General features: G+C 37.9%; 1 protein-coding gene across 9 annotated transcripts in view; it reads right to left on the reverse strand.

Moving 5' to 3' along the window:
* The window catches only part of chd9 (chromodomain helicase DNA binding protein 9), a 73,316-nt gene that overhangs the window by 14,183 nt on the left and 32,538 nt on the right, over nucleotides 1-26,595 (reverse strand). For 8 of the 9 annotated variants that reach the window (XM_067495194.1, XM_067495193.1, XM_067495192.1 and 5 more), the window contains 20 exons: nucleotides 19,732-19,840; nucleotides 16,910-17,056; nucleotides 16,206-16,274; nucleotides 15,909-15,964; nucleotides 15,205-15,322; nucleotides 14,774-14,860; nucleotides 14,300-14,437; nucleotides 13,347-13,468; nucleotides 11,230-11,473; nucleotides 8,780-8,956; nucleotides 8,351-8,494; nucleotides 7,060-7,315; nucleotides 6,397-6,607; nucleotides 4,917-5,112; nucleotides 4,493-4,675; nucleotides 3,044-3,229; nucleotides 2,737-2,847; nucleotides 1,790-1,989; nucleotides 1,306-1,505; nucleotides 1,015-1,174 (listed from right to left, as the gene is read on the reverse strand). In XM_067495194.1, the coding sequence (XP_067351295.1) occupies nucleotides 1,015-1,174; nucleotides 1,306-1,505; nucleotides 1,790-1,989; nucleotides 2,737-2,847; nucleotides 3,044-3,229; nucleotides 4,493-4,675; nucleotides 4,917-5,112; nucleotides 6,397-6,607; nucleotides 7,060-7,315; nucleotides 8,351-8,494; nucleotides 8,780-8,956; nucleotides 11,230-11,473; nucleotides 13,347-13,468; nucleotides 14,300-14,437; nucleotides 14,774-14,860; nucleotides 15,205-15,322; nucleotides 15,909-15,964; nucleotides 16,206-16,274; nucleotides 16,910-17,056; nucleotides 19,732-19,840 (3,114 nt within the window). The remainder of the gene's footprint in view (nucleotides 1-1,014; nucleotides 1,175-1,305; nucleotides 1,506-1,789; nucleotides 1,990-2,736; nucleotides 2,848-3,043; nucleotides 3,230-4,492; nucleotides 4,676-4,916; nucleotides 5,113-6,396; nucleotides 6,608-7,059; nucleotides 7,316-8,350; nucleotides 8,495-8,779; nucleotides 8,957-11,229; nucleotides 11,474-13,346; nucleotides 13,469-14,299; nucleotides 14,438-14,773; nucleotides 14,861-15,204; nucleotides 15,323-15,908; nucleotides 15,965-16,205; nucleotides 16,275-16,909; nucleotides 17,057-19,731; nucleotides 19,841-26,595) is intronic. The other variant, XM_067495191.1, reaches the window with a different exon arrangement.

Consider the following 26,595-nt stretch of genomic DNA (forward strand, 5'->3'; position numbering starts at 1 on the left):
TTGTAAAGTCAAATAGACTGGGAAGTCAGAAGGACCAGCAAATGGTTGGAATGCCTGATGGGAAGATCAGAATTATTTCCACAACTTCCTAGTTTCCATTCCTGTGCAGAAGCTCAGTACTACATTTATAGCCCCATTCAATCCCCACCAGTCACATTCCAGGTCCTCAGAGTGAAAACACATAAGTCAGTGAACTTCGCTGACACTGCATCCCCATTTGCCCAGTGTCAACAATCCCTGGATTCAGCACTGCTGGACCAGGAAACAATAGAGAACTTTCTATGGAAGCTGCAGCGCTCTCTGTTTAAAGCCCTATGGGCACAAACTCCCTTTAAAAAAAAAAAACAAAAAAAACGGCCATCTATTTGGCCCCAACTTCTCAGCAGTTCATGTTTAGGTAGCCACCATCTTTTTCTGTCCATAAATACGAGAGAGCTATGATGGCCATCAGCTAGGCATGTTTTTATCAGTCAGCTGGCCAAAGTGTGATGTATGTACATTAATGAATCACTAGACTATCTGATTTAATACACATTTTAGTGCCTAGTGCTTTGCAACTGTGGCTTAAAAGGTGGCACAGTTAAAATTATAGCCACAAGCAAACTGAATTTTATACACTTAGGATTCTTTTTATTAAAACAAACCAATACACTTTTTACTAGATAATAATAATGATAATAATGACCACCTGCCATTTTATATTAACACTGAGGTTTAAACAGGAAGACTTTCAACCACAAGAGTTACACAACCCAACCACACACTATCAATCAATGTGTCCACTGTAAGCAAGCTCAGTGTTGAAATACACATGACAACAGTCTCATTCATCTAATATCACAATTTTAGGTAGTTTGCGCATGTTGTGGTTGCATTATGGTTCCCTCAGGTTTCTGTTGGTGATGGAGGAATATAATCTATCTTGTTTCATTCTAAGGAAAATGAAATTGAACAGTTTTTACATTTTCTTAAAATGTTGTGTGTGCAACATAAAGTTTGCTAAAAAACACCTACTTGTTGCAGTGATGTTTGAGGTGTTTCTTGTAGCCGTCATCTTGAAGCATATGTTCAGGATTGTGTTTCCTTAGCCACTCAGCCTTATGAATGTCAAAAGAGCTGGACTGGGTCTTCATCTTCTTACCCTTTCTGCCCCGAGGTACTGGGGCAGACAAACCTTGAGGAAGTAAAGGAGGTTTAAATTAATAGGTACGGTTTAGGAAGTTCCAATCATTTCCTAAGTCTGACCTAGTACAATCTGCCAAAATTAAATGAGAACCATTAACAGTGGCTTAAGAAGTCCCATACCCAGGTGATTCTGCAGCTCCTTGGTCTGTCCATCCTCAGTAGGGGCAATAAGGTCCCACATGAAGCTTTTGATTTTGTCATCTCCACGGTAATGGACCAGGCAATAAGCCAGCAGGGCTCTACAGATGGACTCCACATCCCATTCTGTTAGCTGCTTCTTAAAACGGCCATGGTTGAGAATATCCTTCCAGCGACCCCACCTGTAGAACAACGGGGGAAAGCCCTATTTATGAGAAAGGATCCTTTGTTCGGGGATGTTACTGGGAGGACACATTAATCCTTAAATTAATATACAGCTTTACAATTAAATTGATGACAGCCTCGTCATAACTGGCATTAGTTATGTACAGTGAGGGACAATGGGGCAAAATATTGTAGCCCTTGCATATTTTAAGCAAAAAATAATCTGTTTAGTTTTACTAAATCTATGAATGATAATCAATGCAGTTGCTATGGGCTGTTATAGCATTTTTAAGCATTTTACCCATAAACAAGGAGGTTTTTCTCTACTCTAAAACACTCTGTGCGTCCATAGCTGTTGAGGCGGTCGTAATTTCTCCTGAGTTTAGGTTTGGTGTCATCACTGTCGCTGTCTCCCTCTGAAAGCTCAGCCAACTCATCCTTGGTGGCACTGAATGGCCTTGTCTGCTTTCTGACACGAGGAGTGTCGATCACCAAGCTGTTCTGTTCAGAGGAAATAAAGAACAAATTTAATTTTAGAAAGGGGCCTTCAGGTCTTCTATTAGATTTACAGGTTTGTTAGGTGTCAAATGTGTTATAGAGATCCAAGTGTGTTATACAATTTCAAAATATTACAGTTTAGGAGAATAACAACATAAAACAATTAATGATTGACACAACAGAAGCAGAAACATCTTAACATCTATCCAGGTAAACTGTCAAAGACTTCATCATCCACACCACCTTTTAATATGCTCAATATAGCACTTTTTTGTTTGATGCATTTTCTTCCACTCTCCAGCCTTTGCTGCTTCAAAATCATTTTTAAAACTGTAATCATACCCAAAATAACAACAGAATTAGTCCTTCTTTGTGCATTTGACATTTGGCCTCTGTCTCCTAATAAACACAAAGCAGGTTTTTAAGGAGTAATTTATCCATACCTTTGACCCAGAATGGTCTTAGTGTACAATCCCATATGTAATACAGGAATGTTCCCATTTCCTTTTTTGCACCTCAAACACAGGTTGATCACCTCCAATATCCATGTAATATCTAATGTTGCATAATTTTCCCCTTTGCCACTTTTACAAACTTCCCACATTCTGACAACGTATTTACCCACAAAATATCCTCTTAGATTTATTTGCTATTACGGTTTTACACTAGATGACTCTAAGTGATTCTATGAAACTGAGAGGCTGTGTGGCACTCCAGCAGCAGCTCCATGTGTGGCATCATCGTACGTACTCTGCCACTGATCATATCCATGTCAATGTCAGCCTTTTTGGCCCACTTGTCCCAGAAGTTGGGGTCATCCAAAGCGATGTCTGTGCGATTTCCAGATGCCACAAAACTGGCCTGAAAGCAAACATCAGAATTATATCAACCCACAATCATAATTACCATTTCCTGTATCATGTGCTGCTTTTGGTCAAAAGTGATGTGTAAAATGTTAAATGTAATACCTATTCACATGAGGAGCACTTAGCATAGATACATTTAGCATTGGGTAAAGCTTAAAATTAGATGACTTATGTTCATGTATTTCGTTCACCTTAGCAAAAGTGGATCCGCGTCCCTCTGACTCAATAGTGATGGTCTTTGTCCTGCGTTGGAGAATCTGGTCAATGTCCTCCTCACAGAATTTGGCCCCTTCATCCTCCTCGTCCATGATGGCCCCATAGGCACCACGCCGCAGCAGATCCTCAATCTCCTTCTTAGAGAGCTGCTGCTGTACTGCCTGGATGGTAAGGAGAAATTGGTCTGGTGAACATTAGAGGATTTTCCAATCTTAAGCAATTTGAAAAACATGGGAGACCAAAGACATGAGGACCGATTTAACCAATTATTCATATTTAAAATTTTAAAAATTCAGTCATGAATCTACGCAACACACTGGGTGTTTACGCTGAAGGATTTCAGAGGGGCACACACACATAATACGGAAATTGTACTAAAGGGATGGAAGAATAAAGTCCAGATAATGTTGCAGTGTCTCATTCTGACATTTGTCTTTTCACATAACCCCATTCGGACAATGTCAGGAAAACATCAGAATTTCCGTGCATGTGTAAAAGTGGCTTTAGACAGTTACAGTCAAGAAACCACAACCGACCAAAACTAAAAATAAAACATATTGACTAAACTAAACAGGATATAAAGTGGACTTGGGTTGCAATACTGAGCTGGAAAACTGAGTATGGAACATAGCATTAAATAAAGCAGGATCCAAAGAAAGACTTACAAAACAGCGTTGACAGAACTGGTTACACTCAGATTATTAAAAATCAGCAGTCTTGTATCTAAACGCAGCAGCTGTTTAGTATGCAAATATGATCAGTCAGACCACATGTGGAAAGTTGCTAATAGCTCAACCTCCTTATAGCTCAGATATTTCTCTGTTGATAACGACAGCAGCTCAACATCCACCTACACACTTCATCCACTGTTGACTTACTCCCCCACAAAGCGATTAGAGTTTAATAGGATTGGTTACACTTGAAGTGGAAATTTTAAGAGTAAGCTCCAAGATGGGGCATTTTAATAGTTCTTTGTCTTGCTTGGTACCTCATTTTTGTCAGCCATGTTACAAAGTTCCTCTCCTGCAAAGTTGACCTATTTTGTTATAAATGTCAGTATTTCCCATTGAAAGTCTTTGAGGTTTGGTAGCCAGAGGATGACAGAGGTTTAATGTGTGCACACAAAAACCTTTGGTTATTTCTTTCTCATGCAGCACTTTTGTTTAGTAAATTCTATGTAAAGGTAAAAAGTAAAACAAGATGGGTACGATGTGCTCTGGGCTCCCTTTGTACCCACAACTCAATTAATTGGGTGTAATATTTAGAAAGGTGGGACTGAATGGGAATTATCTAAAAGAAATTTCATGTCCAGGCTAGGTCAACTTCTAAAATGGATAAAATTGATCAGATGCACCTTATGAAAAGCGTCATTTAAGTGACTTACTATTTTCATTCCAAATCATTTGGACAATTTTCAGACTTACCCCTCCCCCGGCACTGCCTCCCAGGCTGTTATCTCGTCCACTCATGCTCTGCAACACTGCTTTGTCCAGGCCCAGCTTGAGGCTGGCGCGATCAAACATTTCCCGCTCGTACGAGTTCCTAGTGATCAGACGGTACACCTTCACCGCCTTGTTCTGACCAATCCTATGGCAGCGAGCCTGGGCCTGTGACAAACAGAAAAACCTAAATAGTACACTACATACATACACACACAAAAACTACAAAAAATAAATAATGACTTTGATTTTTAGTGATATTTGACTGTGTTCTTCCAGGTTGATGAGTCTTCTTGGTACAGTAGGTGTTTGAGTAGATAAAAGCTAACTATTAGTGTTCCAGAATTCTCTAAAGCCCAATGGCACAAACCCACAGCAATGTAGTTGTGTGTTTATGTATGTGTTGTACCTGCAAGTCATTCTGGGGGTTCCAGTCAGAGTCAAAGATTATGCAGGTGTCTGCAGCTGTGAGGTTGATTCCCAGGCCACCAGCTCTTGTACACAGAAGGAAAACAAAGCGGTCTGAGTCAGGCTTACTGAAGCGGTCGATGGCGGCCTGCCGCAGGTTCCCACGAACACGTCCATCTATACGCTCATACAAGTACCTGCAACAAAAAATAACGATTCATGATGCATGCATATCACAATAACTTACTGATAATTACCTTGAGGTTTATGTAAAAGTCTATTTACATACTAAACTTTTATTGTATCTTTATTTTCCTCAGTATGAGTTAGCAAATAAGGTTTTAACAAAAATTTCCATACTTGTGGGCCTTAAATTCACCCAAAAGTCAGCCTTCTTTTCTACCCTGGGGAAATGGCATCATTAAAGATGAAACTGCCTTTATGAAAAGTGTTTGTGTTCTTTTATTTTTGTGTCCATTTCTTACCCCATCCCACAATCTGACCCACTACCCTCCCAAGGGAAATCCACTTTCATTGAAAGAAACCTCACAGAAACTCCTGCTTGTTCAAAGTGTAGGAGCCCTGAGGGCCTTAGTAACCTGCTGTTGAACCCTGTCTCAGGTCAGTTGCTGTGCAATACTTCACATGCGTTCAATAGTGTGTTCCAGCTGCCTTTGGGATGCCAGAAGAAAGCGAGATGGTACTAAGACAAGAGAGCAACTAACTGATGTAGAGTAAAAAAAATGAAGGAAAAGTTAAGAACCAGAAACAAAAAGTCCCTTAACTCTGAAACACCTAAAAATTCTAAACATAATGTTCTAATGTTTTTATGTTGAACTTCAGCAGAGCCTTGCGGTGTACATTTATGACTTTGGAAATCGAAATTTGATTTCCCTCGCCTTTCATTAATTCCCATTGCAGTTCTAAACATTACGCATTAATTACATAACTAACTAACTGCATTTACTGGAGAATTAAATGACTATAACCCTTCAATAACAACCAAAACACAGTGGCGTATTTTGAACTTGTTATGCTCAAGAAGAATGTAAAATTACAATCTTATTTGTAATAATACTTGTCAGGCCACTAGCTGAAGAAAGCTGTCGCACAGAGTACTGTAACTTGAAACACATGGTCACATACTGTAAGGTTTGCAGCTATGAGTCAAGTGTTCTTCCACAAAATGATCCGAAAACACTGTAATAAATTGTGTCTAAAATGTAGATGATTTTGTGCCTACTTTCAGTCACAAAAATTCAATAAAGCAAGAGTTAACCTTAAGAGACCTAAACCTAAAGAGTTAATTTTTCAACTCAGTGCTGCTGCACAAAGACAAAGACAACAAAGGGAAAAAAAAGCATCTGTTTCAAACCTTATGCACAGGTCAATGGTCAATGGATGAAATTTTTTTTAATGTGCGACTTCTTTTCCAGGTGTTCCAAATTTATTTATTTATTTTATTTATCCATCACCATTACCTTCTTTGAATGAGGTAGTCTTCCAAGATGTCCAGACAGCGCACCATCTGGGAGAAGATGAGCACCTTGTGCCCTCCGGCCTTCATCTTGGGTAGCAATTTGTCAATAAGGACCAGCTTCCCGGCAGACTGCACCATGGCCTGCAGGTGAAAGTCGATCGCAGTGGGACTATAAACTTCCCTGAAGTCCTCCAGGATCTTCTCTTCTGCCCCTGATGTAGCAAAAGCATGGAGACATCAGATATTATGTATTTTATTTATGCTATTCATGTTTTTTACATGAAAAAGAACTACAGAAGTACATAAAAGAAAGGATGTCTGATCTATGAATGTTTAGATGCCTGTGTAACATGATCATGTAACATGGGGCTTATACATTTTTAGACAATGTAGTTTATAATGGAACCAGATTTTTTTACTTTCTAAATTTTAGATCAAAGAAGAACACAAGCAAGAAATCAGAAACATTAAGTGCATATGCAGATATCTAAAATCTAAAATTCTGTTATGATGTACATATCTTTGTTAGGGCAGTATTGCAGCCTATTATAACAGTCGCTTGAGATTTTAAATTATCGCATCTCTAGAAGACGCAACGTTTGAGAAATAGCAGACCTACAGCATTAACCTGTATTTAGTGTAAACTTAAAAAGTCCCATCCTACCTTTGATGAGGTAGGGGTGGTTGCAGCACTTTCTCAGCTCCATCATGGTATTGACCAGATTGGGCATATTTGCCTGGCCAGCACCTTTAGCTAGGAAAGAGAAGTTTTTCTCCAGGATGGCGCGGTAATATTTCTTCTGAATATTGGTGAGCTCAACTTCTATAATAGTTTCCTCTTTAGGAGCCAACTTTTTTTCCACATCTTCCTTCAACCGACGCAGCATCATTGGCTTTAGGATACCCTGAAGCTTCTGCACCTGTGGAAAAAAATTGTTATGACACTCAGTACCTGTTGTGGGCTATTGAATATCACACAAGTAGAAATTTTACAATGATATACCAATTGCATCATTAGGATACTTCAGTATTGGATATTGGTGTAAAGCATACCCAGTCACATATCATGCAATCTGACATTTAATCAAAGCAGGCTACATTATAATGTAGAGGCTACATTAACTAATTATTGATTGCCAATTTTAAAAAGGTAATACCTTTGTATACTTTTAATTTTAAAACCTTTTTCCCTTTTGATGCCGAAGCACATTCTAACATCATGAATTTGTGCCACATCACATTCCCATATGTGCCTCTTCTCTTGTGAAGCCATGCTGTTGTGATGGATGCAGTATGTGGTATTGTCTTGCTGAAATGTGCAAGACTCCGCTGAAAGAGATGTTGTGTGGATAGAAGCACAGGTTGCTCTAAAACCTCTATGTACTTTTCAGCATTGATGGTGCCTTTCCAGATGTGTAAGCTGACCACAACATAGGCACTTATTCACCTCCAAACCATCAGAGATGCAGGCTTTTGAACTGTCCGGTAATAACAAGCTGGATGGTCCCTCTCCTCTTTAGTCCACAGGACACAGTGCCCATGGTTTCAAAAAGAATGTCTTGCTGCCATCAGATTTTTTTCAATGGAATGGTAATATTTCTGATTTTTAACATCTTGTTTATGCTCTATTGTGAATAAAATATGAGTTGATAAGATTTGCAAATCATTGCATTCTATTTTTAATTTACATTTTCACATCTTCCCAACCTTTTTGGAATTGGGATTGTATATCCAAGCTATGGAGAAATAATCATTTGCATGTAAAGATTTGTTTCTTTTTAACTGTAACATAAATGGCACCAGAAGCTAAAACTGCATTGCCTGACCTGATCGTGTGACATGTGCGTTGCTCTCTTTAAATTCATCATATGTTTCCTGTTGCTATGCCAGTAAACGTACAATAAATTATGTTTATTTAAAAAGTGAACATATTCTCTATGTATCCATAGCCTTACCTGCTCCTCAGTTTTAAGGTCACCAAACTCCTGCATGAAGATGTTTTCTGAGGGGAAGCGTGCAGGCTCCAAAAAGTGGAGGAGGCTGAAAAGCTCCTCCACTGTGTTCTGGAGAGGAGTACCAGTCAGCAGGACCTTATGCTCCTAAAGAGGTCAAGAGAAGGGGAGTGTTACAGTAGGAGTTTAATTTGTCAAAGACCCTCCTGTGTTAACCCGTTTGAAATTATTGCTTTATTATTGATGCCATATAACATTTTATATGAAGGTATTTTTAGGTCATTAGAATGTAAACCATAGAAGAACAGAAAAGGCTAGACAAATGGCTGAGCTGTTTTTAAACCTACAGTTTAAAGTAAAACTAAGCACAGCACTTTACTTATTTAAAAATTATATGATTTGTATTTCTTTATAAGTTAATGGCTAGTGTACCAGGTTCATGAGTTTGAAGCCCTCTAGCAGCTTGCAGTTCTTGTTCTTGAGACGGTGGGCCTCATCAATGATAACACAGCGCCACTCTATGGCATTGAGTTCAGGACAGCCTCCCAAGATCATCTCAAATGTAGTGATAACAGCCTGGAACCTGTAGGCACCTCGTATCACACGACCCTTTAAAGCAAAAAAGTAAAGAGGAAAAAAAGCATTATTAAGCACCATTTAAAAAAGGATTTATACAACAATTCAAAATTTTCAGAGATAATGTTTGTGCACGAGAAATGGTGACTGTAGAACTGAAAAATACCATAATTGTCAACAATTTTATGAGCAAGTAATTGTTGAGTGGGGCATACAGAGAAAATGCTTTTATGCATGCATACACACATATTCATGTATCATCTAGTGCACATTTGAGATGCTCTTCTTACCTGTTGGTATCGTTAGACATCTACTAACTTTAAGACTTATACAGCAAACACATGGCCTACTTATTTTTAGATTTAACTGACTAAAAGCACAACCCTTGGTTGGGAATCCATCTACAGTACAAGCAAGTCATGATTCTGAAACCAACAAGTAAGTGTTTATGGTGTTTATGGTTTGTTTGGTTGGTTGGTTGTCTGGGGGGCCTTTTCTTCAACCTGCCTCTCCATTAGTATCCATTGCCTTGACAACAGCCCTCAAGGGACACTCCGTTATCCAGTAACCCCCTCACATAGCCAGCGAGCCAACAGACTGTTGTAGAGGAGCCTCTCTCTCTCTCTGATAAGCCTCAGCAGTGCTGACAGAAAGCTCCCCTTGGGGGATGCTATGACATCACAGGCTGCCTGGGAGACAGGCTGATGGTGGCTTCGCTCTGTTCTGCTCTTGCTCGTCTTCATTCTTCCTATGGTTCATCTGAGTACTAAAAGCTCCTAATTAGCAGTTGTGACACATCACATGGCCTGCCAACCACAGAAAGCCTCTTCTCAAGGTTCAACAACTACCTACTAGTCTACCTGTTGTCTGGTATGTGGTCTTTCCTTGCACCTAATTTAAATATACCATGTTTGTACTATGATCCACTTACTGCAATTCAATTTGATTTCAAGATCTGACAGCTTTTTCTTTGCCTTCATGAAGAACAAAAACTGCAGCACAGCTTAAAAAGACCATGAATTAATGAAACAATAAACTAAATCACAAACGTGTTCCTTACATAGACTTACTGTCTAAAAACTCTTGTGTGGGTTTTAGTTTTGTGGAAATATTGCTTCTGAAATGTTGTTGCAAGAGTTTACATCAGAATGTATCTGAGTTTTGTATTTAACATGGTAATCACAGTTTGTCAGGTTTTTTCATTAGCCAACTCTGACTGTCATATGCAGCCTTGCTGTTTTGATACATACAGTAGCATTAGATTACTCACAGGACTTCATGTTGCTGACAGTGCTGCTGTTTTCCAAAAGCACAGTGATTATTTTAATCGAAGTGAATCACTACTTTCCACTCTAAAAAAGGTAAGTGATGTTCTCTTCTGCTTGCCTGCCTTTAAAAAAGGGAAAGATTGAGCGTGACAGGATGAACTAAAAGGCCTCTCAATCCTCAGAATTCCATTTGTTAGACGTGTGAGACAAGCTGTGTACCGACAACAGGTGCTTTTCTCCTCAAGGCTTTGCTCAGGTCAAAACAGCTAGTGAGTGATAAAACACACAGACAACACTGTGGGGAAAGAAGGTCTCATTCTTAAAAAGTAAAAGCTACTCTATTCCTTGAAGAATAATATAAAGATTTTTGGATGCTGTATCTGGTAAATGGAGGATCAACAGAATTGTGACCAAAGTCAAATTCATTTTTCTGACCCTTGTGGTCTCCTGCTTCAAGGTTCGACATGGTGTGCATTCAGAGATGCACTTCTGCACACTTCAGTTGTAATGAGTAGTTATTTGAGTTATCAGCTCGAACCAGACTGGAATTTCTTTTTCCAGACCATTTCTCTGTAAACCTTAGAAATGGTTGTGCAGGAAAATCCCAGTAGATTAGCAGTTTCTGAAATACACAGACCAGCCCGTCTGGCACCAACAACCATGCCACAATCAAAGTCACTTAAATCACCTTTCTACCCCATTCTGATTGGACTTCAACAGTCTTGAACATGTCTAGTATCTTAATAATGCCACATCTTGACGATGTCTACATACGTAGATGCATTTAGATGCTGCCATTAAACAGTTACTGGCTGATTAGTTTGAAATATCAAGCTAAACAGGTGCATCTAAAAATCAAAAACTGAAAGTCAAATGTACGTTATTTATAGCACAAGCAAACCTAAAATAAATTGGTGCCTCCAAATTAGCAAATGAATTGATTCTTATGCCACAAATTGATTCTGATGCTGCTCTACTCACCCCATCATTTAAACTATGAAAGCTACAGGCAAACAATCTCTGTGCATGTTGAGTTACCTGTGCATCCCTAAAGTACATCTCATACTGCTGGAGCATCTGCCTGCTGACCATGCTTCCATGGTAGACGATGACATTGAGGTGAGTCCATGTATGGAATTCGCGTTCCCAGTTGGCAATTGTGGAGAGTGGGGCAATGATGAGGAATGGCCCTTTAATGCCAACACGATGGATTTCTTCTAGGAATGTGATGGACTGGATGGTCTTTCCCAGGCCCATCTCATCTGCCAGGATGCAGTTCCGTCTGACAGGTAGAAACAGAGGTTGGCGAACAGGAAGAAGAGATGGAATTGGTAAAAAGTTTAAAAACAGCAGGTGAAATTTAAGGCAAGATTTAAAAAGAAAAATGTGAAAAACTCTACAAATGAATTATGTGAAAATTAAAAGATTGTATACTTGTTCTGTGAAGCATCTAGTATATGCAGGCATGTGGATGTTTAAAGTTTAACTATGTTACTGATTATGTTTTTATATTACTAAGACAAAGAGGTGAGGTGCATGTAGCAAATCCTGTGCTGATTCATTAGCGTTTATTGAGATAAAGGTGGGTAAAAAGGTGATGAAGTTCACAAAATAACAAAGAAAAGACAAAAAAAAAAAAGAAAATCCCATAATATTAAAACAGGAAACAAGAAAAGAGAAAACAACATCATCAGAGATAATAACAGAGAGAAGAGATGAGTTACAAAATAATGGCAAACGAAACAGCCTCTGCTGCGTGGTGTACTCCAGCAAACCATTTATTCAGCTGTCCAGTGGGTGGGGGTATTATGTCTTGATGCTAATTGCGACGTGCAGATATTCCCACTGGCCTCTTAAGCAGCTCTCTGCTTTTGATGAATCTCTCTGCGTAGGCATACACAAACTCCTGTATGCTCACACATACTAACAAAGCCAATTCCCAGTGTTAATGCAAGCACACTGACACGGTGTACTCCAGATGTACTGTGCAGTACTTCTTTTGTGATCGTGGGTGAGGAAAAACAAATGCTGTTGCAGCAGTGTGGACCTTAACAGTATATTTCCTTGCAGGCCCAACCAGAAAATAAGAATACAGCCAATCATAGCATGGTTACCCCCTCGACACACAAATACACCTTGAAAAGTCATTCATTATTCATTATCTGCAATCCCAATGCACAGAGATTCAACTTGAAATTCAAAATCTCAGAATCGATAAATATACCATAGCATTCTATCAGCACAGGATCACTAAAGCTTTATGATGTGGCCATAGCAGTAGTTGGGCTCTGGGAGTGTGTTGTGCTGAGCATTTTATTTACACTGCAAGGCAATCTGCTAGTTCTCTATTTAGTTTGAAATAGCTTCATTTGGTTAGTAAACTGACACTCGGGTTTCTGCTGGAATCAAGAGCTTTCACGTGACTTTATCTAAACTGTGTCAGAGGATATTTGCATTAAGCTGAGTCCTGTTTAATTGTAGTGTAGCTGGGCTCCTGCTGAATGGGTCTCACTCTGCAGGAGGCACACAGCTGCAAAGCTGGCTTTTCACTGACAGTATATGGGCAGCTGTCATTTGCTTAGGCTTTTGTAGCCATTTGTCCTAATACCCGTTTACGTAGTGAATGTGGAGATATATTTACAGTAATGTTTTAGATTAAGGTAAAGGCATGTACTAAATAAAATAAAACTTTGATGCCCAGAAAAAGAAAAGAAAGAAAAATAAAGTTGGGACACAAGCATGTTAATACGTTGTATCACCTGTCCTTTTAATAACAAATTATTTGACAATGAGGTTAGTAATCAATGTAGTTTCACATATCTGCCCATTCTCACTAGATACAATACTCTAAATGCTCAGTAATTTATGATTGTAATATGTACATATCACATACTATTTTCATATTGCACTAATTCTAGTGCTTTTGGTGACTCTGATCAAAAGGGGGTGTACGTTCAACAGTTTTCTGAAACAAGTCTGATCTCATCTTCCTCAGTCATGCATGACTATGTTTACATAGTATACACGGAATAGTGGAACATCAAATGAATTTATAGCTACTCTAAACTCTACATCATGCATGGCGTTCTTGTTTGCATGTGGAAACCTTGGGTTTTTCATTGTGAAAATATGCATATGAAGCACTTATGACTGACCTGTTGTACCAATTGAAGAGAAGCCAGTTGACTCCTTCTAGCTGGTAGTCCCTGAGGGTGTTGCCATTCCTGTATTCCCTTGACTGTTCTCTCTTCTTCCACATATTGGCTGGAGGCCGCTCCTAAGTGATAAAATATACATGTGAGTGTAAATGAATTGTTTTGAAATTAACTTTGTGTATATTATAGACCACAACATTTCCTGGGGACTAAAAAAAAAAATTCTATACTTAATGACGGGCAACAGCACACAATTTTGACAGTCACCGGAAAATTGACAGACATAAACATTAAGGCAAATAAGGAAATACAGCAACACGGTTGCATCAAAACCATGTGAAATTGCCTGGAAACATCCTGTTATAAAATGGATGCATATAGCTACACTGAATACAGTGTGTGAACTATTCAGGGAAGAGAACATGTCAAGAGGAAACAAAAAACACACGAACAAACAATCTCTTGCCTGTCGAGGGCATTAGTGATGAGTGTATTTTACCTAAGTACAAGCATGCTTTTTTCCCCCTTCATTGAGCAGAATCATTACACTAAAGGTAGACTGTCTGCTAAATATTCTGAATAACGTGACAAGAACATAACATGGCACGACACCTGTATCAAGGTGTCATCCATGACTCTCTTTGAGGCCAATTGCAGAAAAATTGTATGTTTAGTGTACACAGTTGTGGAGTTATTTTCTTTGCTGTTGTTGTTGTTTTTACAACTTGACTTGACTTGCTTTACCCAACTAACTGGAGGGTTGTGATAAGATTTTATTCCAACAAATTGTTATAAAAAAAAAAAAAGATGTATTTATTTATGCATTTATATATTTTTAAATGGAGGACCTCCCTTTTTACAACTTCAAAACACAATCAACAAATACATAAATGGTATAAAAGCCAAAGAGGAAAATGGAAAAGAAGCGAGAAATATGGGTGGGCATGACTTACCACCCTGCGCGAGTCTGGCTTGGCTGCCCGCAGCTGCTCAAACTCTTCAATCTTGCTCTGATCTATGTCGTCCTTCAGCTCCCAGGTGCTGTCTTCATAAGGCAGAGAGCACCACTTTACCAGGTAGTACACCACCTCCTGCAGCAGGCAGAGGGAAATTAGCACTGGAAAAGAACTAGAGTGAGGCCAAGCTCTGCTTTTATAATATTAACAAAGGCTGTGAGGAAGCCTATTGGGATGGCCTTGGGCTCTTCTGAAATACAAAACCATTGCTCAACTGTAGAATACATTGAGAGGAACAAAAACTAGAAAAAGGGAGGGAGGAGGAAAAAAATAAAACACGTTCATTCTGAAGACAGACAAACACACACACACACACACACACACACACACACACACACACACACACACACACACACACACACACACCTACCTCATGGATATGATCAGTAAATGAAGCAGGATTCACTTTACCTCTCCTGTGTCTTTATCCTCACAATAAGACACTTCCAGCACTCTGTCTACCTCTACATAGTCAGGGTTAAAGGGGTCCTCTTCCATCTGAGACACAGAAGGAAAGACAACATGGAAGGTGAAAGAAGAAAAGGACAAATTAAACTTAAGTGTCAACTCACCATCTGGAATCTAAGACAAGCATCACTACTGTATCAACTGAGCAAGTAAAGAGATTCAAATATATGCACACAGATGTGCATGCCCACATAAACAAAACACAAAAGGTATATTTAACGTCCACAAACACTCAAAATGTTTATTGTATGGAGACTTAACACACACATCCTAAAAGACACCAAATTGTGAAAACACACATCTGCTCATACCAAATGCCCAATATGTGCATAAAAAAAATTAAAATAAAATAAAACCCACAAACACAGTCTTACATCTGCAAAGAAAAGTGCCCTCTGTGCTTGTTTCATCTTGAAGCGTTTGATCTTCTGCTGAATCCTCTTGTCCTTCTCCAGATGCTGCTCTGTGGCCCACTCACAGTGTAGGTAGGAGCTGCGAACCATTCACAAACACACAGACAGACATACACACACTAAGGTGAAAAACCATTAAAAACATCTTGTAAACAGCATCTTGGGCAACCGCAGAGGCCAGCAGGTGTGATCACAGATTGCACATGTGGTCACAAATCTCTTTTACTGACATGCTGTGCAAAAACTTGCTGACCTCCCCAGTCATTATTGGTTTATAATATTCATATTTCCATCCATTTCATCATTAGGCTCAAAATGTAATGAATGCAATCTGGCTGATGACAGATTATCTGTCATGTGAAAAGACATTATTTCTTTGGGAAGCTTGGGTAGTAAACCCATGGTTCATAAATCCTAATTTCCAAAACTCTCACACTGCTCTTCAGATTTGCTGTGGGAAGGACCTTGAATTTTTAATATTACTGAGTTCATAAAGGAGAAATTAAATCACTGTTGCAAAATTTGATGATAACACACATGGCACACTGTGTGCTGTCCCAAAGACACCTAGTATGCTTGTACGCTTATGCAACCACATAGACCACAAAAACAATTTTGTCATGGTGTATCGCAACCAAAACACTAGAATTAAACATTAAACTTACTAGTTTTTGTATTTAACAAAAAACTCCTCTACTTCCACCACCACACCTGGTGAGACCTATAGAGACATAGACAAAAAATAATTAAAGACAACTACAAATTGACTTTTTTCCATTTCTAATTGAAACTACAGTCATTAATTTGAAGTTAAAAATAACCTTGCTAAAAACACTATTTGCTGTGATAACTCAGCTCTCAGTATCCAGCAAAAGCACTGCATTATCAACTTATACCCTAATTGTCCAGCACTTGAAAGTGTTTTCTTAAATCACAAAAATACAGCAGCAACTCATTATTACCTCCTTCTTGACGATACGAGAAGACATGATTTTGTCAACAACAGCAGCATCCTCTTCAGAGGGATTCTCCTGCAATGTAACATTTAATGTCAGGTGTTTTCAGAGCCTCACAAATGTTTGAAAAGCCTAAGGACACTAATTCCTTTGAAAAGGACACTAATGCCAAAACCACACATCAGTGTACAGTTTTTGTGATTCTGGATTTCAGAAATAAGACTGACAACTAAAAAGACATCCCTGATTTGGACAACAGAAAGGGTTAATTGTGAACTTTCCATTGCTAATGAAATATTTTTGGACAGGGCTGTGTTCACAAAACCGCCCTACTTATTTCTATGCTATTGCATCTAAATTATTAAAAGTGGGCACTGAATATCACTGTGATGCAGGGATGCTAGTTTCTTCATCACAGTATGGTGGTGAAAAGCACGGGCCATTTTAAATTATAGTCCCATTGTTGTTCTCCAGTGTCATGTAAACATTTACCATTTCAGCATGTAAACAACCATGGTCTTTTTAACAATCTGTCATCTGAATTATCGCAACATGCTTAAATGTTTGGTCTTTGATTATTATTTGTAACAAATTATTTATTACTTTCAAGCAATTAAATTAATCCTGCTTTATTATGCAATATGGTTCAGACTAAGTTTTTTAAATAAACATTTTCAGTTTGGCTTCTTGGCCACACAGGAACTACTCACAACGAAGAGTTGAAGTGCTGGCTCTTTTGATGTTGCAGTGTTGGTTTTCTTGGCTTTGACAATAACCTTGACTTCCTCATCTGACAACCTGGCTTCCAGCTCCTCTGCATACTTCTTTCTTTTTACCTGGCGATTAGATCGCCTCTTCTTTAAAAAACAAAACAAAACAAAAAGACAAGGAGGGAAAACATATTTACAAAATTATTCACGCAATCTCATTTGCTTTATATTACCATTTTCACAACTGAAAAAACAACAACTTTAGTCAAAAATCAAAAGCTAGTCACTTTTAAATAAAATCAACTGCTAACTGAAGAATTACATCCCCCATTCTTATTTTCTAACCTGACTATGCCCCAAACTGCTCTACTAAATTTCTGTACCTTTAGGGAGACACGCAATAGGTCCTAAATTCCTTCTGCAGCATGAGAATGACTCCAAACATACTAAATAGCTTATGGTATACAATGAACTATCTTCAGCAACAAGAGCAACACTAGAGCTCTAATCTCCATTTCCTGAAGTCCTTCTGGGGTTAAACAAAGAAACAGAAGCAGTAAACTGTGACAAATTTTTCAAAATGAATGGAAAAACCCAAGCAACTGTACTTCTACCAGTATCATAATATATCAAACAGCAAAAACGTCACTCCTTTTCCCTAGGATCACTGTGTGTCACTTAAGGAAGCAGTAAACCAAAGAGTACAGTTTCCTAAATAAGAATTCATTAGTGCGAAGCTAATTTCTGTTTAGCTCAGCTAAACTGTTTTGGTGTTTAACATTTTTGAGTTTATATTAGTTGGTAATGGATAAAAACCTTGAAAAAAAAACACGATAAAAAAAAAAATGTATAATTAGAGGTATATAATTTGTGATTGTTTAGGAAACCGTGTCTTATTATTATTATTATTATCATCATTATTATCATCATCATCATCATCAGAGGTGGTAAAGTACTCAGTAGTAAATGTGCAGGTGTACGCCTAAAAAGCACGAATAGCACTTCAACTTCTTCACTCAAGTTGAAGTACAAAAGTACTTGCTTTGAAATCCAATTTGAATGTATCTTATATTTTAAATAATACTGAATTTGATGCTGTTGACATGAATGCACAAGTTGAGTGTAGATTTATTTAAACTCTCAAAAGATAAAAATTATAGCAAAAACACTACCCAGTAACTTGGTGTGGAAAGTATAAGCACATCAAAGAGGTAGAGTAGTTTGGTAAATGTAGCTGCAGTTGTTACCGCCTCTGCCTATAAGTCACACAATCCCATACTGATCATTTTTCATTATCCAAAAGGTCTTGAAAGACATAACAAATGAATGATCTTGTTCAATAAACAAGTAAGGAATACACCGAAACTATTAAGCTTCTTTCTGTTCTTTCCCATCAAGCCTTTATAATTATCATACGCATGAGTCACTGTATCCTGCATCAATACACGACCCCCTTCTGATGATAATATGTAGTTAATTAGGAATAAATGCCACTGAACTAAAGTTAATTAGGTGTGGAGTATAGTATCTCCATGGAGAAGTTGCACAGTCAAACCTGCCACACACAACAGGGCTGAACCTCTGATGGGGGCTTGCTTCTTTTCTAGCTGTCCACCACCCTACTTTGACCTCTTCTACAGGATCATCCTAAATGAGTCATCAACAGACTGGTTTAATTAAGGCCAGGGGCACTGTCTAACGAGCATAATTATATCATAGGCAATAGCCTGGATAGGATGCACAAAGGAGACACAGAGGTTGGAGGGGGGGTTGCAAAAGTCACTTGTCATCCCCACTCATTAGGACATGTAACGCTTAGCACAGCAGATAATGATCATGACAGCAAATAGCACAGGAATGCTTTTTGAATGACACTAATAATAAAAGATTCTCTTTCCCTCGAATATATTACTTTGTATACCAAGGCCATATTTTGTTGCCATTTAGTTCAATCTTATGTGCTCCAATAATCAGTTCATTTTGCATATGACTATTTGTCCACTAAAGTGTCCCCCTTCTGGAATTTCATTAGAAGAAAATTGACACCTGCCTGCTATTTATTTTTGGTACCTTAAAATCATTTCAATTTGAGGTGAACAATTATTAATTTTCCATAGCAGCACCATGTGTTTTGTGGAAAATGGTGGCTGTAATTACTTTAAAAAAGTGGCAATTTCATTTTGCTGAGTGTTATGTTATCAAACAAGCTAATATCTCTGGAGACTTTCTATGGCAGTGACATTTCTGTTCAAATGAAAACACTGCAATAAATATTGAACAACTAATTTAATTTATGAGTATTTAATGTAGGTATATGCTTGTTAATTTAGGTGATGCTTTTACTTTGACAGCCATGAGGTATTGTCAGTCACCTCCATCATCAACACTGATAAGAATGGTTGCTCGAGATAACAACACACTTCGTGACCCATACATGAACCTTCAGGTTCAAAGCCTTTCTTTAGGTTCAAAAGCAGTATGAACAGTCATGCACAGAATGGCACTCAATGACTTGTATCAGACTTGCAACACAAACAGTGCCAGTTCCCACTCCTTTGTTGGGAGCAAGGGGTGTGACACAACAGGTAATAAGACTACCACCACATTTAAGTGACTTGAGGAATTAAAACTTCGAGCGTACGTGCTAACTCGCTAATATAGAAGTGTTGTCTTACAGTTTGGGGTTCACTACTTAATTTGATAAAATGAAACGAAACAAAGTCAAGGGACCCAGAGCAATACAACCTAAATTGCAATGAAACTGACTTTTAAGTTTATGTGTGTATATCCATTTGTAAATGTGTGCATATGTTGGATCTTACAGAGTCGTTATCTTTAGACACGTGTTGAGGGGGAGGATCATCATCAGACTCCTCTTCAGAAGACTCTGGTTTTCGCTTTTTCTTCTTTCCAATCTTAATGACAATTTTCCTGAAGGAAGAAGGGAAAAAACAGATGAAAAACCGTTCCACAGAGTCAGTTTATATCTATAAGTATATCAATCGAGTTTACCTCATTCGTGCATTAAGGCCTTTGACATGCATTACACCGATGAGTTTACAGCGTCAGTATCTACATACACTGTCAATTTATCTTGTTAATTTTTTCATCAATTCTGCATGTACAGATTATGCAGTCAAAGCGTAGAATGAGCCTTTTGTTCAAACTTATGCCTAATCCACACATACACAAGTAGAGTGCATTCAGAAAGTTTTCAGACCCACCTAAAATTTTATTTTCAATTTAGTAATATAATATTGCAGCCTGATACTATACAGTTACTTAGTTGTTGTTTTTTTCTTTTTTATTAATCTATGCTTAGTGCCCCATAATTACAAAGTGAAATGTGTGTGTGTGTGTGTGTGTGTGTGTGTGTGTGTGTGTGTGTGTGTGTGTGTGTGTGTGTGTGTGTGTGTGTGTATATATATATATATATATATATATATATATATATATATATATATATATATATATATATATATATATATATATATATATATATATATATATATATATATATATATATATATATATATATATATTTTTTTTTTTTTTTTAATTTTCTTATTTTGGCCTTTGCACTAGCTATCTGGTTCCCTTTCTTTCTTCACTCCATAGCTTGCTTAACCACCTCTGTGTACTCTTACTGTCTCTAGTTGAGCAAGGAAGGAGAAGCCAACTTTAAATAGCAACATTTATATCCTACCTCAACTCAAGTAGATACTGTCTCACACAGACACCACAAACCCAAACTTCAGTTTTCCATCCACACATCAACGCTGGGTGGGTTTACCAAAAATGTTTGTTTTATGTGAACTAAAACAGAGTCTGCATGTGATCTAGCCCTGCCACTCTGGAAAACACTTGATTTGTCTGAAAAAAGTGGTTTAAGTCTCCTATCAACTTTAGCAGTTCACAGATAATAGACTATAGACTAGGGTCATCAATCCTTACCATTGATATCACTTTAGAAAGAGCTCTCTTTGTGGCAAATAGGGATAGGAAGAAAAAAAACATCCTTTTGAAATCAAATTTTAAAGATACGTTTTATAATATTATTTTAACATACATTCACATTTTTCAAGTCTTTCTTTTAAGAACAAGAGTCAAATAAATGTTAATGTTAAATGTTTTAACTGTGAGAATGTGTTCAATGCAAACTAAACTCTCTGTAGAACCTCCTCCTATTAGAACAAACTTTCAGGTAGAGAGAAGTGGAATTTATTTCAGAATAAATGCAGTTAGTCATAAGTTATTTCTGCGCTCAAACTACATTTAGACATTTTAACTGCTTTTTAGTGGGCGGATGAGGTACTGCTTGGGTGAAAGGCTGCAATAAATTAATTATAGAAAAAGAATGTCTCTGTGCATCCTTGTCTTACAGACACTAGAGGAGAGACCATGACAAGCAAACTAAAAAGCACAGTGGCATCAAATTGGAAAATGTGTGTGTTTGTGCATCCAGACCTTGTTAGCTTGTTTGTCAGATTGTCAACTACATTCACAAACCGTTGCACTCGATCAGTTTGCATTGCTCTATATTCTATATGGCTGGCAATATATACAGTATTATATGCAACAATAGGAGTGGAAGCATTCTAGGAACTGCTTGCACGTAATAACATGCTGAGTGCCTTGCTAAAGCTCCCATGATCCATCTGCAAACCCAGACCAACATCACTTGGTCATAGTTTGGAAAAATATTTTTCTCCTTAAGCTTCCATAGCTATTTTGTGAGTGCTGAATTCTCACCACGGCCTAATATAGAACTGTAGCAAAGAGACTGCTGAGATTTTATGATATCAGGAATCCAGATAGCAGCAGACTGCAAAATGAATAGGCTCAGGTTTGTACTTTTTGCCAGTGCTTCATCCTCTAACTCTCTCTTTCAAGCATAGTCACATATTATTTCTGTGACCTTTCCCCATATATTCTCTCACCACATATGTGTGTGCACACTTCTCATCCTTTGCCTCTCCACACATATTATCTCTTGGAAGCCACAGGCGCCAAATCTCTTACTTGGTGCGATGTTAATGGGGAAAAAAATAAAAACACTTCGTTCATACTGACACACAATGGAATCTTCCTTCTCGCACTCTCCAACATGCTTGCATACACATAACAAAACCACCCCCGCCTTTCCACAAAGGCAAAAGTGCTTCGCAGTCTATACAATCACAAGCCTATTCAGACAGACTGGTGCAAGAGGTATATCTCCGATGAGTAAGGGTGTCCCTGAGGGATTGTTCATAAAATACCACATTAGAGACTATCAAATGTGAAAAAGCATTCTGATACTAGCCAGCATCTTTTCCTATTAGGAAGCAAGTCAGTTCTTAAGACACTTACTTGGCCCACCAGAAAGAAGTTCAACCTGCCGAACAACTTGCAAATGTTTCAAAGGTCAGAAGTCAAACTGCTACAGTAAACAACAGATTTAATTGTTAAAGACATCAGCCATAACAAAGGAACACTGCCCATTATTTCCCCCATTTCCTAATTTTCCCGCCTTTACTCCAAAATTACTGCTCCTCCTACTGTATCATCCTGGTTTTCATCCATCATAAATTGACGTATTCAGATTTCAGTTTCAGTGGTTAAAACATAAACACAGTTACAGGGGTTTGTTGAATTACCTTACAATGATTACAGACTGAGACTCAAACAGTAAGCTGCTTTAACTTTGCAACAACACCATCAAAGTTTATAATGAATCATTGATAAATATATTAGCAAAAACATTTTAGACAAACTGTATTGTACCATCTAACTGTGTAGGAAACAGCCCGTTCTTCTAAAGAGCTGTCTTCTTCATGTTGTACCTGCCCCCTCTGGGTGATACTAGATTTTACAAATCCTCTGACAATGACACTTTATGGTTGCTATGCAACGTGCCCTTAGGAGCTATTTGACAATGTGGGTGGTAATGTTATTGGTGACATCACTTCCTGTGAAAAGCAACACCAGTACATGTCCACTGTCACTGTGAATGGCTGAGAAATGTGCCAAGTCAGAGTGACGCAATAAAATAAGACAAAATTAATCATCTGCAACACCCAGAAAATGGGGGGGAAGCTGAATGGGACAGAACATACTGTTCTTCCTTGGCCAAATAAAAACTGACTGGTATACAGACCTGGCCAAATAGCACTATCACATCATCAGGCAGCAGCTCGGCAGCTAACACCAAGTAACAGGGCTAAAGCATTTCTCTGATCTCCATATGGAAAAACCTGAACTGTCAGGGGGAGATATTTGAGGCCTGTGAAATTACTGATTGAGCCACTACAGACAGAACTTGGTACTGCCTTTAACTGCATGTTAGCATGGCATTTCCATAAGCAACATGGCGCAATTAATCTTAACAGGATAAAAAAGTATAGAGTGTATCCTAGACACACACAAACATAATTACACAAAGTATAAACCACATAATAGCAATAGTTACAGCTGGTTCCCCCCCCAGCTGGGGCTGACAAACAAGGCCACCCAGGGGTTTACCAACACCAGTGCTAATGCCCACACTTCCTTTGACTGAATAGTTTCCCTACACAAGCAAATGTATCACCTTAAACGAAAAGGGAAAACACAGACTTACAAATCAATTTCTCACTGTGGGAAAAGGAGGTCTGAATGTCATTAGTTTGGTCTTTAAAGTCACTGCCAAATCTATTTGATGTAGAAACTCAGCACAAAGCTTTAGCACAAAAGAGCAAAACTGTAATCAACCAATCATTTGTCATCATGAGAAGCAATGCAGAAAAAAAACGCCTGGGAAAATAAATATTGCATATTTTCAAAATTGTACAAGTAATCAAATTTAGATAAGTAATCAAAGTAATAACCAACTGAAACTCAGCACTGAGCTGTTTAATTAGCAAACTATTATTAATATATTTCACACAAAATGGTGGAAGAGTTAGATATTAGATGTCAGGTTAATTAAGAACCAAAATTATTGGTTTTCTATAATTAAAAAATAAATGACAGTAAAATTGGAGTGTTGACAGCGCTGATGTATGTTTAGTCACAAATAGACCAGAAACAAAAATAATATTTCATTTTAAACAATGTTTGCATGTTCAAAAATAGTTTGATACATTATCTGTTAATTTTTTTATATGCAGTTATTTAAATTATTTACTCAATACTATTTCCATTATTGCAAATGCCACAATAAATAGTAGCTCTCAGTTCACTGGATGAGATGCACATCTTTATTTTATTTTGCTTCACCCAGCTTCATATTCATTCGTTTTGGTGCATTTTCACCTAGATTAATAACCTAATGGGTGCCCTTAATGTTTTTTACTGATAAAGTTTTCTTACTGAGATAAAGTGATTTATTTGTCTATCAGGATTTAAAGAGACCATCCTACAGACAAAATCTTGCATTTTCTAATTAGAATACAGCTGCCCCTGCTCTGACAGAGTGATTTCTGATGAACGGCTACGACAAGCTTTTTTCCTTAGAGTGATATACCAGTCACTTGCTTTGAGGTGGGTTGCATGGCTCCCATCCTCCAACTGTGCCAAATAATTTCTATCCCTTGTCCCCCTAGTGTTGTCCTGCCCTACTTGGCTTGCTGCCACTGAGAGAAAATGTGTTAGGGTTTGATTTTAATAGAATCAAGATATGATAAGGATTTACAGGCCCAGATTGCAATGTGGGGCTTCTCAGAAAAGGCCTTAGTTGCCTTTAAAGGGTGACTTCACCAATTTTCAACTTGTTCACTGAGACTGTAGTTTAAGGGTGTAAATGTACATTCATGCTTTTAAACTTCCCTCTGACCTCCCTGTATTAAAATATTTCTCTGCTTCTAGTTTTTCCTCATTAGGAGTTCATATGATGTCATCTGGGGGAGCTCTGGAAAAGCAGGTCGACATGATTACAAACTCCATCGTATGAGCAACAAGATGCCATAATCTGAACTGAAGTTTCCTCCAAGTGATGTCATCTGGAGGCAATATTCAGCTAGAAGTAGAGAGATATTTTGATAAAGGGAAGTCAATGGGAAGTTTAATTATATTTATGTACATCTACTACCCAAAATATAATCAAAAGAAGCAAGTTCAAAATCAGTGAATGCATCTTTTCAGTTGGCTGACTTCAGAAATTCACATTTTGTTGTTACTGTGCCATCCTCAAAAGTGATGTGTGTGTTTCCCATTCAGAGGGGTGATGGTTTAGGCAGACACTAGTGCGGGTCCCAGTCAGGAAGTCGCCCTTCTTATAATCTCATTGCCACACAATCCAGAACACAACTGGAAACAGTAATAGTCCTATAAACACTGTTCTCAAAGACCAATAATGTATCAGCAGAGTGCACACGGGTACACAGAGGATTTCTGCTTAATTCAGCAAACATTTTAAAAATGGACACACACGCATCACAGACTGACAAACATGTATATCACACACACAGGCATACATAAAAAAAAAAAACACACATCCTACAAGATAATAACTAGGAAAACATTTAATTAAAGCTATTAGAATCCAGGTTTAGCACATTCTGAAAAAGCGAGGGAAAAGGAGATTAGATGGCTAGCAAGCAAGCACTGAGAAATGAACTGCTCTATACTGCGGCATATATGCTAGACTTAAACCTCCATTTTCTATCATGTAATTGATCTCATGAGCACCATTTTGTTTCATATTTTCCTGCTATTCTGCTGCTTTGTAGTATCAGCATATTTAGAACATGCCTGCTCCGAGGAAATATTGGATGCACAGCTTTTAGCATGCAGGAAGAAAAAAAAGTATGTTAGGAAAAAATTGTAAAGGAGGAGGGGGGCAGCAGCACAGTACTTTCAACTGATAGTTACACTATATGAGCTTGTTTTTCAGCAGGTATGCTGTATAGAAAAACAAAAAGCAATCCCACAGAGAGGTATGATCAGTCAAGCCTGGCCTGTACAGTAGCCCTCCCCAGATTTTGATATCCAATAAGACCGTTGACTATTAACTATTGGTGTTGTTGTTTCATTTAAGGTAGTAAAAATAAGATGGGGGGAGTGAAGATGATTAAAAACAAGAACGAGATAAATTACTGGAATACATCTTACTTAAGACTCACTTCTCTTTGCATATGCTTTAGATTTCATAATATAAAAAACAACCTAACGGAGGAGTCAACATTTATAATACTCCTTTACTACCAAAGATGCATGTGCAACAATATGAAAAGGGAACATTTCAATCTGACATAAAAAGACAAACCAAGTTATTCTAAAGCTGTAACAGAGCAGAGCAAACTTTAATTTATTAGTTGTACCTATGCTTTTCCAGTTATGACAAGGTCAAAGCAACTCATATAGCTTTCAAATACAAAACAATCTACTAACATGAATTATACGTACTCCGATTACAATGCAGAAAGAAGTAAAGAAATACTGCAAATGAGGATCTTGAAGTGCCAAAGACACTGCAATTATGTTTTTTAAAAGACATGATGTTAAGTGATTTCCCCAGGGTTATTTCTCCTTCTAACAGCAACGCACGAGAGTTGTGTGGATGTGCTTTGATATGTTGAAACCCTATTAGATCTTGCAATTTATGTCAGCTTTAAATTATGATCACAGTTTATAGTAAATTTATTAAAACGTTCTTTAAATTTAAAAGATTTTCAACTCTAAAACACGTGAATTTATTGCACTATATCCCAGTCAAACAATAGCTG

This window comes from Channa argus, chromosome 2, assembly GCF_033026475.1.
Source record: "Channa argus isolate prfri chromosome 2, Channa argus male v1.0, whole genome shotgun sequence".
Lineage (NCBI taxonomy): Eukaryota > Metazoa > Chordata > Actinopteri > Anabantiformes > Channidae > Channa > Channa argus.